The sequence below is a fragment of the Gouania willdenowi genome, chromosome 7 (assembly GCF_900634775.1).
Source record: "Gouania willdenowi chromosome 7, fGouWil2.1, whole genome shotgun sequence".
NCBI classification, from domain to species: domain Eukaryota; kingdom Metazoa; phylum Chordata; class Actinopteri; order Blenniiformes; family Gobiesocidae; genus Gouania; species Gouania willdenowi.
In genome coordinates, this window is record NC_041050.1 from 897,535 (window position 1) to 915,911 (window position 18,377).

Consider the following 18,377-nt stretch of genomic DNA (forward strand, 5'->3'; position numbering starts at 1 on the left):
CTCCTGTTTCAGCTCAGGAGAACACAGCTGATCAGAGTTTGGAAGGGTTTGATCTTTTCTGGGATTTTACAGGAGCTGCGTCCTGTCAGCGTGTGTGTGTGCGCGCGTGTGTGTGTGTCGCACCAACAGGGACGGCCATCTGTCCTCTTACAGATATAGAATGGACTCTGCGAGAGCATTAAAGCTACATCCCAAAACATTTTCTGTTATATCACAGTGCTGCACACACACACACACACACACACACACACACACACCGTTCTGTCCGTGCTGCGTTCAATGGCCTTATATTTGGCCTCCGTCCTGTCAGTGAGCTAATTATACCATTTGTCAGCGTGTTGCATTCAGGTCAGGATGGACACCTGCACTCTTTCATGTTTCCACATTATTTCAACGTGTTCTGACAGTAACTAATCTTAAATCATCAGGGTTTTTTAATTATTGGATATCCAAAGTCCATAGTTTTTGTACAATAATAAAGGCAGATTTCTGCTCACTCCATATGTTTACACTGAGGTTAAGATCACCAGTTTAAGGCAAGGTAAACGTACTTGTTTTACACATTTCCACACAAGGTAATTCAGTGTATAAGGAAAAAATGCAACAGAAACATTAACAGGGTTTAAAACCAACAATAAAAACATTAAATAAACCATAAACTGATTATAATCACCCTCTCAGTCTATGTTCATATTCGATACTGACTTAAGCTCTTTGCAGCATAACTGAAAGCAGTGTCGCCATGTTTTCTTAGTGGAGGGAGTCCATCAGGAGACGAGGCACACCTGAGTGGAAACAGGGTGTTGACACAACCAAATATCCTAAATCCACAACCAAGTTATTTAACTCCATCCTTAGGGGGAACCTAATGCAGGTAAGCCAAATTGTTTTTCCTCACTTTAATTTAAAATTTGCCAATAGTTTGTGTTATCTTTCATTATTTATGTGTGTCCTCTACTTAAACTATTTTTATGTACAAAGTGGTTTTTATTTTAATATTTACCCCCAAACTCAATCATTTAACTTGCATGTTTAAAGGTTTTCATGAGACTTTATTTGTAATTTTTTTCTTCTTTTTTAACCCTAACATTTATTTTGTGCCGTTATTTAATATAAAACGTTGTGTTTCGTTCCACAGCTTTTGTCAGTTTCTGGTCCTTTTCACCTTTATTTACTTTATTGTAAAAACTTTGGCTGCATTCAGTGAAGAAGAAAAAAGTTACGGTTTTACTGAATCGAAGAGATAAAAAATAAGTTTATTTATAAAAAGTGGACTTGTTTTTATAGGAAATATTTTTCAGTTTTTCTGATTTAATATATTTTTAAATAGGAAATATTTATTGCTGCGATGTTCCAGGTGTATTTCATATGTTTCACTCTCTATTGGCGGCGGTTTTGCGTCATTTTCTTTACGCTGCTCCAGCACCGGTTCGTACTTGGCGCGCTCCCGGTGCAAGTGACCGCAGCGTGCACGTCAACGTGCTCGTCAGCGTCCACATCAGCAGCGCGGTCAGCGGCGACAACAATAAACGCAGCCGGAGCTCCATCGCTGCCGGGCGGCGGCGCATCTCCATCTCCACCGGACACGGACACGGACACGGACGGTGGAATCAGCGGTGATTACCCGGATGTCAGAGTGTGTGAGCGCGTTTTTCCTCCTAGAGCTGCTCAGCATCCACACGGAGAATTTGGAGCAGGAAAATCCGAGGCAGTAGCAGCAGCATCCCGGCCCACCAGCAGAGCCTTGTCCTCCTCCTCCTCCTCCTGATGCTGCTGCATCCATGAAAACCTGAAGGAGCTTCAGCAGAGGATGGAGCTCCATCCTCCATCAGAGCCATCAGCAGGTTCACTGGACAGAAGCTGAGGAACAATAAAGCAGGAGGTGTGAAGAGGACAGGAGGCCTTCATCATCATCATCATCATCATCATCATCACAGGAGGAGGATTATTGTTTTTCTTTATTATGCTGCTTTTATTCTTGGGACGGGACTGTGTGGATGGAATGTGGCTGGGTGTCGGTTCTGCTGGATCTCCTCCTCTGCTCCGCTCTACGGATGTTTTCTGCTTCGGGTAGCACAAGAAAAACATGTAGGATCCTCTGCTCTGAGACACGCAGAGACAGACAGGGACAGACACGGACACAGAGACAGACAGGGACAGACACGGAGCGGCTGGAGAAGGACCGACACAAACTGAGCTGTTTGACAGAGAGTCGGAAATCTTTCATCCGCATTGGCTTAGACACACACACACACACACACACACACACACACACACACACACACACACACACACTCACAGAATAACACACACACATGCCATCAGTGGGTCAGATCTTTTTCTATCTGATTGGATCAATGTGGACACCAACATGTCTGCTGAATAACAATAATAATTATTATATTATATTGTTATAATAAATATAATTGTTATCATTATTGAGCTATAATAGATGTAGCCCAACATGTTCAAGTATCGGATCCGCATGTTTTTTAATGAACTGAAGTTCTTGGTGTTTATGCGATCCGATTCGAGTCGGTCCGGTTCAGAGCCAGAGAGACGATCCGATCCGAACAGCTCCTCCTCCTCCATGCGCGGGCTGGGGATGGGCGGCTGCGGCTGGCCGCCCTTCGACTGCCATTCCCGGGACGATGAGGAGGAATACTACGGCCGGGAGCCGCGACCCCGGAGCCTGGCCTTCGAGGAGCCCAAACCCGGCCTGGACTGCGTGTCTGTGGGCAGCACCGCCAGCAGCCTCCGGACCCCCCAGTGTAGGATCTGTTTCCAGGGCCTGGAGCAGGTAGGACACACACACACACACACACACACACACACACACACACACACACACACACACACACACACACACACACACACACGATGTACACTGTAAAACAACACTACTACAACTGAGCTCACAACTTTCACTCAGTCAGTAGAGATGCAACGATATTTAAAACATTAGCGGTACGATATTGTCACGGTAGTTTAGCAGCCATAGACCAGTGTGAGGAATGTTAATGACAAACACAAATGTTCTAAAAAATATTTATTCAATCAATCTGATGCTTCGTGACCAATTTATTTCATTTTTTTGGCCTAAAACGCCTGATTTTGCGACAGTTTTTTGAGATAAATTGCAGCAAAAGTTGTGCCATTATCATTATGTGACTTTATTATTTGCCTCATTTTGCATCAACTTGTTATTTTGCAATTGGTTTAGTGGTTTGCATGTCCGCCTCACAGCAATAAGGTCCTGGGTTCAAGCCCTGAGGTGGACACTTCAGCCCTTTCTGTGTAGAGTTTGCATGTTCTCCTCATGCTGTGTGAGTTTTATTGTGGTACTGCTGCTTCCTCCCACAATCCAAAAACATGACTGTTAGTTTGGGTGGAGCCTCTAAATTGGCCATGGGGTGAATGTGAGTGTGAGTGCTTGTTTGCCTGTGTGTTGCCCTGCGATGGACTGGCACCCTTTCCAGGGTGTACCCCCACCTAGCGCCCCATTAGATCCAGATATAAGCACCAGCAGACCCCCACCACCCGGAAAAACAGGAACAAGAGGGTCAGAAAATGGATGGAAGTATGGTCAATTTGAAAAATAAAACCATTTGCCTTTGAATTCTTTCACAACAATTAATTTAAAAGACTCAGTTTCACAACAACATTTGGATAATTTCCATCACATTTTAAAGATTTACAGTACAGAGAATATTACAAAGACCATCAGTGGTTTATGAAGTTAATGAAACAAAATAAATAAATGGTTCATTTCCTGTAAAGCTGCATTCACACCAAACGTGACTTCAGGGACTACAGTCGCTTAAATCGCCTGTGATGAGTCGTTCAACATAGTCGCACTTTTTGCTCATTTTGTCACTTCGTCAAACCCACCAAAAAGGGAGTGACATAGGGAGAAAGCCGTTGCTGATTGGACGCATCGTCACTCGAAGTTGCTTGAAAAGATTGAGTCGCTGGAATCATGTGAGTCACATCACTTGAAGGGAGGTCACTTGACATTGCGTCATTTACATTAACATAAATTAAAATCTAGTCGCCACGGTAACCTTCACTATGAACGCACCATAAGAATCCAGGATTACTCGTGCCTTCATCTACAAACACTGATGCTAAAGAAGACTTGTACATGCAGTGGTTTGTTAACGTGTGTGTGGAGACACCACCAGGGGGCATAAGCACCAATAATATTAATCACTGCTACTAATTTTAACCATACCTGTAGTGAAATTTAGTTCCAAGCTCTATCATAGATCATATCTGATAGATGTTTAGTCTTGTTTACTTTCTAGAGATCAGAACATGGACTGACCAATAGGAGAAGTCCTCCGCTCTGACATCAACAGTTAGGGACCAGGTTGGATTAGAACCAATGACCCTATACTAGAGCTCACTATCACCAGGTACTTCATGATAGAATGCTATCATGATATTTTGCCCACGATAATGATAATATCACGATACAATGATTCTGTGATAATCAATATATTAGCAAGAAATTTCATTCGCGATAACTTACGATATCTGTGTCACTGAAGAAATTCAGAATTTATCTACTACACTGAATCAATTTCACTGGAATTACAAAACATCGTCAATCAATTTCACATGAATGACAGGGAAGTAAAACACACACGCACACGCACGCACACACACACACACGCACACACACACACACACACACTCCACTCCTCACCTATTGTGTGAGGAGTGGAGATGATAAGTCTCTGGTCTTTGGAGAGAGCAGACGTGTTTTCATTCGCTCTGATAACACGACCTTGGCTACAGCTGAACAGCCTGAAAAATTGGGCCCAAGACTGAAGGAAAATGGTGAAAAAACCGCAGGGAGGCCCTTCAGAACCCAATTCGAGTTTGGAAGAGGTCAAGGAGATGATACGCGAGGGTCTACGAAACCTATCTGTCGAGATAAAGTCGTTGGAAAAGACGCTGGAAAACTCACTGGAAAACCTACAAAGCGAAGCAAAGGTAGTGAAAGAAAAGAATGAAAGAAATGCTGAAGAGATAAAATTGTTGAACGCCAGGGTTGAACAGCTGGAACAAAAGGAAAGAGAGAAAGATGTCATCATCACAGGCCTAAAGATAAAACCCAGGAGTTACGCAAGTGACGAAGAAACAAAATCGATTGAGCAACAGGTCATTGACTACCTGGAGTCGAAGGACATTGTCCTGAACCCTGACAACATCAACTCCTGCCAAAGAAAAATGATAACAGAGCTGTAAAAATAACCTTCACGAATATGAAATTCAAAGGACAACTACTGAAGCAAGGAAGAAAGCTGAAGGAAACGAAGGTTTTTATTAATGAAAGCCTGACAAAAAAAAATGCAAGCATCGCATGGAAGGCACGCCAAATAAAAAAGGAGGAAAGATTTTAAAGACGTGGACAAGGAACTGCAGGATTTACATCACACCACTGGGAGAAGAGAACGGAAAACCAATATTCATCAAAACGATGGAAGACTTGGGAAAATACGAAGGATCCACCTAAACAACAACATTACTGATGGTAATCATGGATATGGACCCAGATCTATATAAACACTGGAAACAAAACTCACTGTGATTATTTTACGGAGACTGAATTAAATGTGGAAACCAAGAGTAAAAAAGGTCTGTCATTTATTCATTTCAATTGCTAGGTGGTGGGGTGATTAAGGATTACATTAAATTTAAATTCAAAGTGTTTATTGTCATATGTGCAGTTAGAAACACATTTTCCTGTACAATGAAATTACTACCTTGCTTATGAACTAAGATATAATGTGTTTATACAAGTTAAATCTAACAGTGGAAAATACAACACTGCCAATAGAACTAACAACAGCTGGATTAACCTTGATGTAGAGACAAAACAAGCTGCAAACTTGTGTGTCCAAAAGAGACATTCCCGAGTGGTGACATTATGGATGAAAAGGGAAAAACCTTCCAAACACCTTCGAAAGAGGAACTGTTCTTGAACTGGAGGAATGCTAACAACGTCTGGCAGGGAACAAGGCCAACACGAACAACGATAGAGAGGAGGAGGAATAAAAACAAGACAACACTGACTACAGATGAGAATACACAAAAAAGGACTGTTCAGAACAACTCAAGAATGTTTGACCAGAGAGACATGTAAACCCATGTAAATTTGCGATGGTAAAACAGGGGACGGGACCCAGATAAGCAAACTGCTTCTCTCGTCTCCTTTTTCGGCATGTACAAAAAAAAAAAAAAAAGTGAATGTAACCATGTCGGAAATAAACTGAATAAAATTTTTTAAAAAATTGTTTCATTGTACTGTGTATGTACTACATTATCTGGTATCATGTATATATAGGTTGTTTTCATCATGTCTTGTATGTTGTAATATAAAAAATAAAAAATCGATATTTGGTGCCAGTGTATCGATAACGTACGGCAAGATGAAATATTGCAACATATCGTGGTATCAATATTTTGGCACACCACTCGTGATTACAGCCTGCTACATTAACCGTTACACCACCACCCTAAACCACCTCTAGGGGCATACTAGATAAAATTGAGGTAAAAAGTTGCATTTTACCAAATATTTTTAATGAAATCCCATTTTTTGCACACATTTAGTAATATTTGTTTATGTTGTGTGGGACGATTGATGAACTTTAGTTTATGTTCTGCACACCTTCTGCTTATTCCACCTCCATCGATGCCCGTGTTAGTGATTTAACTTTAGTTTGACTGTAAACAAAGTGATAAAAACACTGAACATGGAACATTTTTCTGATGATGAAATGTTCAGAGTAGCTGTGTAATGCCTGCACTGTAAAACATCTACTGTACAATCTACTGAAGGTAACTGAGGTCACAGTCACACTTTTTGATGTACTGTCTTTAGTTTAGTTTAACCTCATTTACTGCACAGATGTTAGAATAATAATGATAATATTAATAATGGTTATGCTTTTCCTCTCCTGTTTATCGTTCCCATCATTCTTGCTTCATTTGCCTGTTTTTCTCAGTCTTTTTTGGGTTTTTAGATTCTTTATTTGTCTAATTTATTGGAGGAATAAAGTTTATTCATGGTCTGGGGATTAAACTCATGCCTCCAGCGTAGCAGAGAAAACTAAAAGTGAACCACTGATGTTTGTAAATGCTCTTTTTGTGGATATTTTACACATTTTCTAGCACTTTTACGTGCGTCTTTTCAACCTTTCAGAGCTCTTTTCTACCTGGATTCAGTTGTTCTGTGTCACTGGGTTCATGTTGATAACTGTTGTCTTGTTCATTTAAATCTATGTTTTTTATGGTTAACACACGTCATCTAGACGTGTCATTTTATGACTTCTTTTTCTATTTCATGTTATTTTTTACATTTATCTTCTTTCGTTGGTCATTCTGAGCCTGAGTTTTATCTTTTAAATTCAATCTGTTTCTTTTAATATTTTCTGTGATTCTTTTCTTTCTTTAGCGTGGCTCTTTGCTCAGTTTATATTTAATCTTAATCTAATTCACACCCTCAGTTTTCTTCATCTTTCTGCTCCTTTGAAATCTTTCTTGGTCATTTATTACATTTATGATCCATTTGTAATCTTTGAAGTTTATTTATTTGGACTTATCCTCTTGTCTATTCTTTGTGAGCAATTTATGCTTTTAAAGAGAATAAGTGTTTTTTAAAGAAGTTATCAGGTGCCATATTTGTGTTTTTGGTCATTTCCTGCATTTAATGATCAGTTTGTGTCAGTTGAAGTTGTTATTTTATTACTATTAATTATTGGTGTCATTTTATTGTCTGCCTTGTCATTAGTGTTTAGATTCGTTGTAGGCTAATAGGTTATTCTAATAATGTTATTTCAGTGGCTATTTATTCAAGCGTTTTAAACACTGATGTATTGTGAGATATTCTCTTATTTCATCTGGTTTTTTCTACATCTGATCATTTGGAGCATGTTTTGTGTAATTTTAAGTGTTTCTATGCATTTATAGTCAGTTTGTGATTTTTCTATTAATATTGATATCTATTAATCCGAACCTAGTTTGAGTATTTAATAAATGTTGTATAATTTAGCTCTTTTATTCTGACGTTCTGGAGGTTTTGGTATCTAAGATTAGTCTTTATCCTATTAGCTTTTTGTGGCTATTTTATTTATTTATAGGGCACTTTGTGATTTTTAAAGTTATTATTTGGTTATTTTAGCGTCTTATGTCTGAGGTATTTTAGTGAATTTTCTTGTTATTCTTCCAAGTCTTATGTCTTAATTCCTTGTTTGGTTATTTTATTTTTGTGCTTATTTTCTGCCATTTTGGGCAATTTTGTCATTTTTAAAGTCAGAGTTTCTGCAATTCTAACTTATTCTTTATTACTGGTCATTATGAATGGTTATATTTCACCCGTTTTATGCAAACTTTCTGCATTTATGCTCAATTTGCAATATTGTTATATGACTTTATTTTCAGGTTCAGTTTTACTAAAGTCATTTAATTATTATATTATTGGTCAGTTTGTGCTGTTATATTTAGTATGTTTATCTCTTTGCCCATTGATTCATTTTCAGACTTTTTTGATCTTTTAATAAATTTCTGGTCCATTTGTGACGTAAAAGATGTTGTTTGATCGTTGTAATTGTCAGGTTTTATTATTTCTGAGGTCATTTAGTGTGTTTAGGTTTAGTCCTGTTTAACCTTTAATGGTCCTTTGCTGTATTCATGGTCAGTTTGTGACCTTTAAAGGAGGCATTTGGTCCTTTTTGTGTCCCTTTCTGAGCTCCTTTGTGTATCTGTGTGTCGTGTCTTTTTTTCACCCCTTTGTGGTCATTCTCTGATCCGTTAGTGGTGTTTTGTGCGTGTTCGCAGAGCGTGAGAATGTGAAATATCCCAGAGGCTTTTTACAGTCTGTGCTGATTCACAAAGATGGAGAGTTTTAATCGAGCAAAGTGAAGACGAGGTGACAAACGACAGTGTTTTCATAACCACCATGATCCCACACGCCTGGAACACTGCCAGCACGCTAACAAAGAAAGAAAGTTAGCTCGTTAGCTTCAGTGCACATGACTCACCCACTGTGTGTGTGTGTGTGTGTGTGTGTGTGTGTGTCACACTGGACAACACTGATGTGTGATGATGTGATACGTTTCTGCACAGAGACGATGACGATGACGATGATGATGATGATGATGAGTGTTTGATTCACTGAAGCTTTTATAAACCAAAAACCTTTTTTAAATTCCAACAATTTCCTCATTTTCCTTTTTAAACCTTGATAAATAAAAATATTGTAATATATATCTGTGCGTACACAGAACTCACCCCACATGTTTACATTAGTGTGTATAGTGTGTAGAAAACATGCTGGTTTGGCTCCTCCCCTGTTGCCATGGCAAACATCAACCATCTCTGTGTGTATTCTTTGTTTCTAGTGTCTCGTAGTATTTATATCGCTGACAGAAGATAAAAGGATTGTTTTGATCGTCCATATTTCTCTTTTTATGGCTGTAATAAACCTGGTCGGGTCATTTTGGGCGTCTTTGTGCTCAGTTTATGGTCATTTTATTTCATTTGGGTCAAAATATATTGTTTTATAATTGTTTTTTGGGCCTTTTGTGTTTGTTAATGGTCGTTCAGGCTGGTTTTACCTTCTTTTAGGGGTTTTAAAGCTCTTTCTTTGTGTGATTCACACACTCACTTTAAGCATTTTACAGCTGAAAGAAGGAGAGACGATGGTTCTAATGATGGTTCTAATGATCAGACCTTTGTTTGTCCCTCCTACTCTGACACTGCTTTGATTTCACACATGTCGCTCGTCTTTGTCTCTTTAAAGTCGACCTTTGAGGGAGCGTCGGTGACTCATTCTCTGTCAGACGTTGAGCAGACAAACAATGCTGAGAGGGATGTGAGGGAGAGCCTGAGTTCACGTCGCTCTGCAACAATAACAGAATGTGATGAGGTCGCGTCCTCACGTAGAGACAGACTTTATTACACTGAGGGACACAAACATATGATTGTTCAATCCAAGGAACACAGAATGTGGGGACGGACAAAGGATTTAGTGTTTTTATTGTCATTTGGTGAGTTTTTAGTCATTTTTGTTTTTTTCTTGTCATTTTGTGTATCTTTGTAATCATGTTGTGTGTTTTATTTGTCATTGTCTGTATTGGGGTGACTTTGTTATGTTTCTAGAGTTATTTTTTTAAATTTCACTTTATTCTTTGCATTTTTTCTACCATTTTGTTTATCTTTGTTGTCATTTGGGGAGTATGTTACAAAGCGTGAATGCCTCTTATTGCGCTAACTTCCGAGATTTAATCAGTGTGCTGGACTACGAAGCTTGCTAACGTCTTACGGAGCTAAATCACCATGGTAGCTTATGCTGAACGACTAACCTGGTCGGGAGCAGGTTTTACTCTGGCTAGGATCTGAGTGTGTGCTAAAGCCCCGCCTCCTGACCAATCAGTTCTCGAGCTGTCCAATAAAAGGTGATGTGTGAACACGTCACTGTGTCACTGATCCACACAGCATCGATGTCTAAATATTCTCTGCAAACCTTTCATTTACTGATGACATCGTTTAGGAAAGATATAGATTTATATCTGATGGACTGAAGTCATTAATTGGTAATAAATATATGATTTCATTCGTCCGCGTATACAGAGACACAGGCTTCATCAGCTGACTGTGAATGCGTAAAAAAACATTATTTATGATATTAATCCATTGAATGGGATATCCCATCTAATGGATTAATATCATTAATAATCTCACATTTTTACACATTAACAGTATCAGCAACTTCCTGTCTGAGTTATTTTATTCCTGCCTTTTCTGTAACAACAATGTTGTTTTTGGTCTGAATTATGGATTTTAATTATTCATCATTATAAACTTAAGCAACACTTAACCTGGTTGGGACCAAGTTATGAAGTGGATCAGATCTGAGGGAGTATAAAAGCTCCGCCTCCTGGTGGGCTGCACTAAAACTGTTGCTTTTCATTGTCATCATGGATTTATATTCATTATATTTATTTAAGATCATAAACTGTTCCTCCTGCAAAGACGCTCAGTCTGACAGTTCTCTCCCTTGATTGGTCAGATGCTGCAAGCTCCACCCCTTTCATATGAACGCACACGTAGTGAGGCTGTATTCACTTGGTTTAAATTGGCGTGTTGTTATCGACCTTCGTAGGACAGCTTCTCTCTGACAGGGAATGTTTGGTTAGTTGAATCCTGTTAACAGAGATTAATCCAGGATATAATTATCTAGATTTGTAGCATAGGGCCTTGTGTATCTTTGTTGTCATGGTATGTGTTTTTATTTGTTATTTTGTGTATTGTGGTGACTTTGTCGTATTTCTGAAGTTATTTTTTATATTTTTCTTTGTTTTTCATGTTTTTTTTTTTCTGTTATTTTGTGCATTCTTTGTCGTTTTGTGTGTTTTTGTAGTCATGTTGTGCAGAGGAATTACTGACCATTCTTTTCTTCTCGCCTCCTGCAGGGGGAGCTGCTGAGCCCGTGTCGCTGCGACGGCTCCGTGCGATGTACTCATCAGCCATGTTTGATTCGCTGGATCAGTGAGAGAGGGTCCTGGAGCTGTGAACTGTGCTACTTCAAGTACCAGGTGCTCGCCATCAGCACCAAGAACCCTCTGCAGGTACCGACCAATCACAGCCTGTCATTAGCGACGTTAGTACCATGAGCATCACAGCTCAGCCCTACAGTCATTCTTGAATGGATTTTAATGATGTTTGTCGAGAGCTACCCCGCCCTGGTTTTACAGGAATGTAATTAATCACCACAGCTGTGACCAATCACTCACAGAGAAACCTTCAGTTTACACTAATCCAGGTTCCCCACGGTCATGAAAATCGTGGAAAAGTTATGGAATTTGAAAAAACAATTTTCCAGTCTTGAAAAGTCATGGAATATTTGAACTCTTTTGGAAAAGTTTTGGAAAAATAGGTTATTTTATTTTAATGTTTAACATATGTTAAACCCAAAGATATTAAGCATTTTCTCAAAGTGAAAGTGCTTCACACCGACAGCATCATTGAGTGAGAATCACGAGATCTCACAAATTCACGCAAATTTACTCTCTGCCTTATTTATAAAACCGTGTGTCGGTAAGAACACTTCAGCTGGTGTACGCTAAAAAAACCAGGAAATGCGTATGCCAAAAAAAAAAAGATCTTAACGCTTCAGAACTAAGTCATGGAAACTTGGTAAAATGTTTTGGAAAAGTTTAAAAAAATCATTGTGAAAAAACTTCTGATATAGCCTGCTTTAAGTTAGCATAGCGTAATGTATTCTCCTTTAAGTTAGCATAGCGTAATCTAGCCTCCTTTAAGTTAGCATAGCGTAATGTATTTTCCTTTAAGTTAGCATAGCGTAATCTAGCCTCCTTTAAGTTAGCATAGCGTAATGTATTCTCCTTTAAGTTAGCATAGCATAATGTAGCCTCCTTTAAGTTAGCATAGCGTAATGTATTCTCCTTTAAGTTAGCATAGCGTAATCTAGCCTCCTTTAAGTTAGCATAGCGTAATGTATTCTCCTTTAAGTTAGCATAGCATAATTTAGCCTCCTTTAAGTTAGCATAGCGTAATCTAGCCTCCTTTAAGTTAGCATAGCGTAATGTAGCCTCCTTTAAGTTAGCATAGCGTAATGTAGCTTCCTTTAAGTTAGCATAGCATAATGTAGCCTCCTTTAAGTTAGCATAGCGTAATGTAGCCTCATTTAAGCTAGCATAGCGTGATGTATTCTACTTTAAGTTAGCATAGTGTGATGTATTCTACTTTAAGTTAGCATAGTGTGATGTATTCTACTTTAAGTTAGCATAGCGTGATGTATTCTACTTTAAGTTAGCATAGTGTGATGTATTCTACTTTAAGTTAGCATAGTGTGATGTATTCTACTTTAAGTTAGCATAGCGTAATGTAGCCTCCTTTAAGTTAGCATAGCGTGATGTATTTTACTTTAAGTTAGCATAGCGTAATGTATTCTACTTTAAGTTAGCATAGCGTAATGTAGCCTCCTTTAAGTTAGCATAGCGTGATGTATTCTACTTTAAGTTAGCATAGCGTAATGTAGCCTCCTTTAAGTTAGCATAGCGTAATGTAGCCTCATTTAAGTTAGCATAGTGTGATGTATTCTACTTTAAGTTAGCATAGCGTGAGGTATTCTACTTTAAGTTAGCATAGCGTGATGTATTCTACTTTAAGTTAGCATAGCGTGATGTATTCTACTTTAAGTTAGCATAGCGTGATGTATTCTACTTTAAGTTAGCATAGCGTGATGTATTCTACTTTAAGCTAGCATAGCGTGATGTATTCTACTTTAAGTTAGCATAGCGTGATGTATTCTACCTTAAGTTAGCATAGCGTGATGTATTCTACTTTAAGTTAGCATAGCGTGATGTATTCTACTTTAAGTTAGCATAACGTGATGTATTCTACTTTAAGTTAGCATAGCGTGATGAATTCTACTTTAAGTTAGCATAGCGTGATGTATTCTACTTTAAGTTAGCATAGCGTGATGTATTCTACTTTAAGTTAGCATGGTGTATTGTAGCCTCCTTTAAGTTAGCATAGCGTAATGTAGCCTCATTTAAGTTAGCATAGCGTGATGTTCTCTACTTTAAGTTAGCATAGCGTGATGTATTCTACTTTAAGTTAGCATAGCGTGATGTATTCTACTTTAAGTTAGCATAGCGTGATGTATTCTACTTTAAGTTAGCATAGTGTGATGTATTCTACTTTAAGTTAGCATAGTGTGATGTATTTTACTTTAAGTTAGCATAGCGTGATGTATTCTACTTTAAGTTAGCATAGCGTGATGTATTTTACTTTAAGTTAGCATAGCGTGATGTATTCTATTTTAAGTTAGCATAGTGTGATGTATTCTACTTTAAGTTAGCATAGCGTGATGTATTCTACTTTAAGTTAGCATAGCGTGATGTATTCTACTTTAAGTTAGCATAGCGTGATGTATTCTACTTTAAGTTAGCATAGCGTGATGTATTCTACTTTAAGTTAGCATAGCGTGATGTATTCTACTTTAAGTTAGCATAGCGTGATGTATTCTACTTTAAGTTAGCATAGCGTGATGTATTCTACTTTAAGTTAGCATAGCGTGATGTATTCTACTTTAAGTTAGCATAGCGTGATGTATTCTCTTCCTCCCAGTGGCAGGCCATCTCTCTGACGGTGATAGAGAAAGTCCAGATTGCCGCCATCATCCTGGGGTCTCTGTTCCTCATCGCCAGCATCTCGTGGCTCATCTGGTCGTCGCTCAGCCCATCGGCAAAGTGGCAGCGCCAGGATCTGCTCTTCCAGATCTGCTACGGCATGTACGGCTTCATGGACATCGTCTGCATAGGTAAAAGTTGCTGAGGCGGGAAGTAATGGAGTACAAATACTTCCTTACTGTACTTAACGGGATTCTCCACTGTGACTTCAAACCTTCTAAATGTTCTTATTCGTAAATCTATGTCTAACTAAACACATTATTATGCACCATATCTACCTATAAATGCAAGAAAAGTAATTTGAAGTTACAAAATGTTCATTTTAAGATTACGAACCTCTTTGTATTGACGTGGTATTTCATGACGTCACTGTGTCGCATTTTGTTTGGATTTAAAAACGTTTTTGTACTGCTAAAAGTTATTTAAGTTAATATTTCATGGTTATTTAAAATTACTCCCGTGATCCAAAACTTCCTTTAAATCACGGGTCACAGAGTTTACTTCCTCCTCCATTTCCATCACTGTGCGCGGCGGCACCGCATCACAAACTATCTGCTTCTTCAGACAGAGGTTTATAACGTTTTTGTGAGTGGATGGGTCCACAACACGGCTCTAAGATGATTATTGTTTGTTCTGCTGTTTTTCCTCTTCTTTTTTTGCTGAGTTGTCAACAAAACAACACACGTCATTAAAGTTGAGCATTTATTTTCTCTTTAGTGTTTGAGTGAAGTTATGAATGTTTCTATAAGTTAGGAGGATGAGTCGATCTTTACTTCACTGTAACTGAAGTAAAGACGGTGTGAAGGATTCTGGGAAACAGCCGAGCTGACAGAGGCCACGTTACGCAACAACACAACACCACACACATTATGCAAGGGGAGGAGAACATGCATCTTGCTCACATTCAGCAGAGCAGTGACAGCAGTGAAACAGACAGACGGTCCAAAGGTATGAGATAACAAACAAATACTGATGATGATGATGATGATGATGATGAAGCAGAGGCTGTTTTCTTGGTGTAACGGTGATTTGTTGGTGTAAGACAACACAACAGATGGTGTCACACTCTGAGCTGTGAAACTATTTTCCCCGTCCTCCTTTTCTTTTTCTTATTTTAAAACCTCCACAACATACATTCTTACATCAGGACTCAGCTATCATTTAAAACACACCTTATAATTAATAATAAGATTAGAGCAAACACAACCAAAGAAAGTGAAATTGATCAAATAAATCAAATTTAAAGAATTTTTTATGTTTTACAGTCAGGCAGAAAGTGTTAAATCTTTTTGATTTAAAATCACATTGTTGATCTTCAGGCAAGGCAAATGTATTTCTAAAGTGCATTTCATACACATGTTTATCAATTAATAGAAACGTTTAAAATCAGCAGTAAAAACATTAAATCAACAATGAAATTATTAAAAATCTCCCTCTCAGTCAGTCAGTAGAGAAAAAGATTTATAAATGTTCCATGTGATGCTGACTTCACCTCTGCTGCAGTTTGTTCCACTTCTTCTTTGCAGCATAACGACTAAAATGTTTGCCATGAACTCTGGGCTCCACTATTTGACCTGTGTCCATAGATATAGTTGATCTGATCATCAACCTCACAGTTGTGTAGAATTAGTCCTAAAGGAAGCATATAAAGGCTAAACAGAAGGAGTCCAAGAACAGAGCCCTGAGGAACCCCACAGGACATTGTTCACGTCTGTAACTTCAGTCCTCCAAGTAGGACTTAAACCATTGCATTAGATCAATAGAATGAGAACCGAATCATCAGTCATTGATCACTTTGATCAGTCATTGATCACTTTGATCAGAGCAGTTTCTGTGCTGTGATCGGAACCAAAGCCTGACTGAAATGTATTAAATATTCTGTTGAAGGTTAAGAATTGACTCAGTTGGTTGAAGACCAGCTTCTCTGTGATTTGCCATGAAAGGAAGGTTCTGATTGTTCGATAGTTAGCCAGTATAGAGGCATCCAGTGGATTCACAGCAGCTACTTTCAGGGTTGTTGGTACGATTCCTGACTGGTTTGTTTCTGCATCTCCAGGCCTCATCATCCACGAGGGTTCGTCCGTTTATCGGATCTTCAAACGATGGCAGGCCGTCAACCAGCAGTGGAAGGTTCTGAACTACGAGAAGTCCAAGGACTTGGGTGACCCGGTGAGTTCTGGGGGGAAGGCGGGAGGCCGCGGTTCCCGTGGCAACCCTCACAGCCTGGCTAGTGGCGGCGTGCGGCCCAGCCGGAGGTTGAGGACTATTCTCAACCATCACTGTGGCTACACCATCCTCCACATCCTCAGCCAGCTCAGGCCCAACCACCCACGCATCAGTGCCGCCACCAACCGCGAAGTGGTGATGAGGGTGACCACAGTATGAGGGTCACCATGGAGACGTTCACGGACTTGGTTTTCATCACACGGCAAAGACTCGTAGAGAGACATGAGATGGAAATATCGCAGATAAATCTGTGACAGCAGAGGGCGACATTTCACCAGGTCTGTGAGTAGAGTCACAAACAACCGCGCTAATTAGCATTTATGCTAGCAGCTACATCAACGCACCAAGTGAACGAAACGTGACGACAGATAACAAAAGCCCACACTCACGTGGTTTTGATATCAAATAAAAACTAATTAATTCAAATTATTATTAGAGTAAGAATTTTCTAAAGCAATTAGTGACGTTTGTCAGAAAGTAGCTACACAAATAACGTTAGCGAGTTAGCTCGTTCAGTTCATATGACATCCATTAAAAGATTTCCCTAACAAAGAGCGCAAACGTGAGCGCTAACGTGCTACGTGCACGCACTTTTTGTTCACCTGTTGGAGGAGGTTTACTGGGGAAAACATGAAGAACAGCAGAAGAAGTCAAGAAAATAAGGATGGATAGAAGTAGAAAGAAAAAAGAGCTGAGAAAAACAAATGTTTACATTATTCTTAATTCATTCATCGCAGAAAGGCTGCGTGCCTTTGGCTCTGCCTACTTTTCCTCCTCCTCAGACAGTAACTGCAGCCATCAGCGAGTAAAGCTGTGACGTAAACATTTGCCTGTCAAACGGCTTCAGCTTTGACCAATCACATTCATCTGTTTGCTAACGTCATCATTAGAGGCTAACGCAATAAACACATCACGGCTGTTATTTTATACATTTGAAAGACGCCATATTTCGCGTACCTTTAGGACGTCAGCAAGTGGAACATTGTGACCGACTAGAGATAAAAACAGAGACGATTTCTGAGTTAAAAACAGTTTAAAGTGAAGGATGAGTACAGTACATTACATCGGTGTTCAACTTCTTCTGTTCTCAGCTTTTTGTGACATAAATACTTGACGCTGGGAAACGCCGCCCCCTGTGGTCACAGATTTTTGTGTAACAGAGTCTTGAGGATTCCTGCGCCGCTTTCTACGATTAAAGACGATTCCTTTTCAATAATGAACAAACTGATAAAGAACCATGAACAGATATTTGAGAGCTGGATTTACAGGTGATGTGGTTTTCTTGTTCTCAATCATCAGGACACTCACAAACCTTTGCTTTAATTCTCCAGGTTTGCTTTGTACTTCTTGGTTTTTTGAACTCTTTCTGCTGGTTTTTTTTATTCACTTCTTGGATTTCTTTTTGTACGGATGTATGATTGTACAGGGAATCATTTCCACTACATACACGCCAACAATCTCCTCGTTCAAAATAACATTTCTACGTGACTAAAAAAGAAAAAAGACCGTAAACTGAAGACCACCAAGGAGGAGGAGGGAGGAGCCGAGGGTGAGGTGAAGAAAAAAGGTTTTTGAAAAAGAAATCAGGAAGATTTCCTTAACTTTTCTGCAATAAAGATGACAAATGTACATTTCACAGGGATTTTCTGCATGGGTGTATTATTTTTAATTTATAAGTCTTCATCACAGGACAGGTGTGCTCTGCTCTTTTCTTTGAATGGTGCTTGTTGAATTTAACACTTTCTGACAATTCTCAGAAACAAACAGGTTGTTGCTGCTGTGCTGATTTGATTAAAAACGGAGCTCTGTTGATCAGCGTGTCTTTGTTCTTCTTTGTTTTTAGGATCTCTGACTAAACTACCCTTTAGTGTGTGTGTCTGTTCTCTCTGTGTGTTTGTGCGTGTGTGTTCTCTGCGTGTG

The 18,377-nt window shown here is 39.1% G+C and overlaps 1 protein-coding gene across 1 annotated transcript; it reads left to right on the forward strand.

The window, feature by feature from the left end:
* Positions 1–1,295: 1,295 nt before the first annotated feature.
* On the forward strand, positions 1,296–18,176 carry marchf9 (membrane-associated ring finger (C3HC4) 9). Its single transcript, XM_028452234.1, has 4 exons — positions 1,296–2,800; positions 11,487–11,642; positions 14,170–14,362; positions 16,288–18,176. The coding sequence occupies exons 1-4, from the start codon at positions 2,465–2,467 to the stop codon at positions 16,614–16,616; spliced, it is 1,014 nt and encodes a 337-aa protein (XP_028308035.1). The 5' UTR covers positions 1,296–2,464; the 3' UTR covers positions 16,617–18,176.
* The last annotated feature ends 201 nt before the right edge of the window (positions 18,177–18,377 follow it).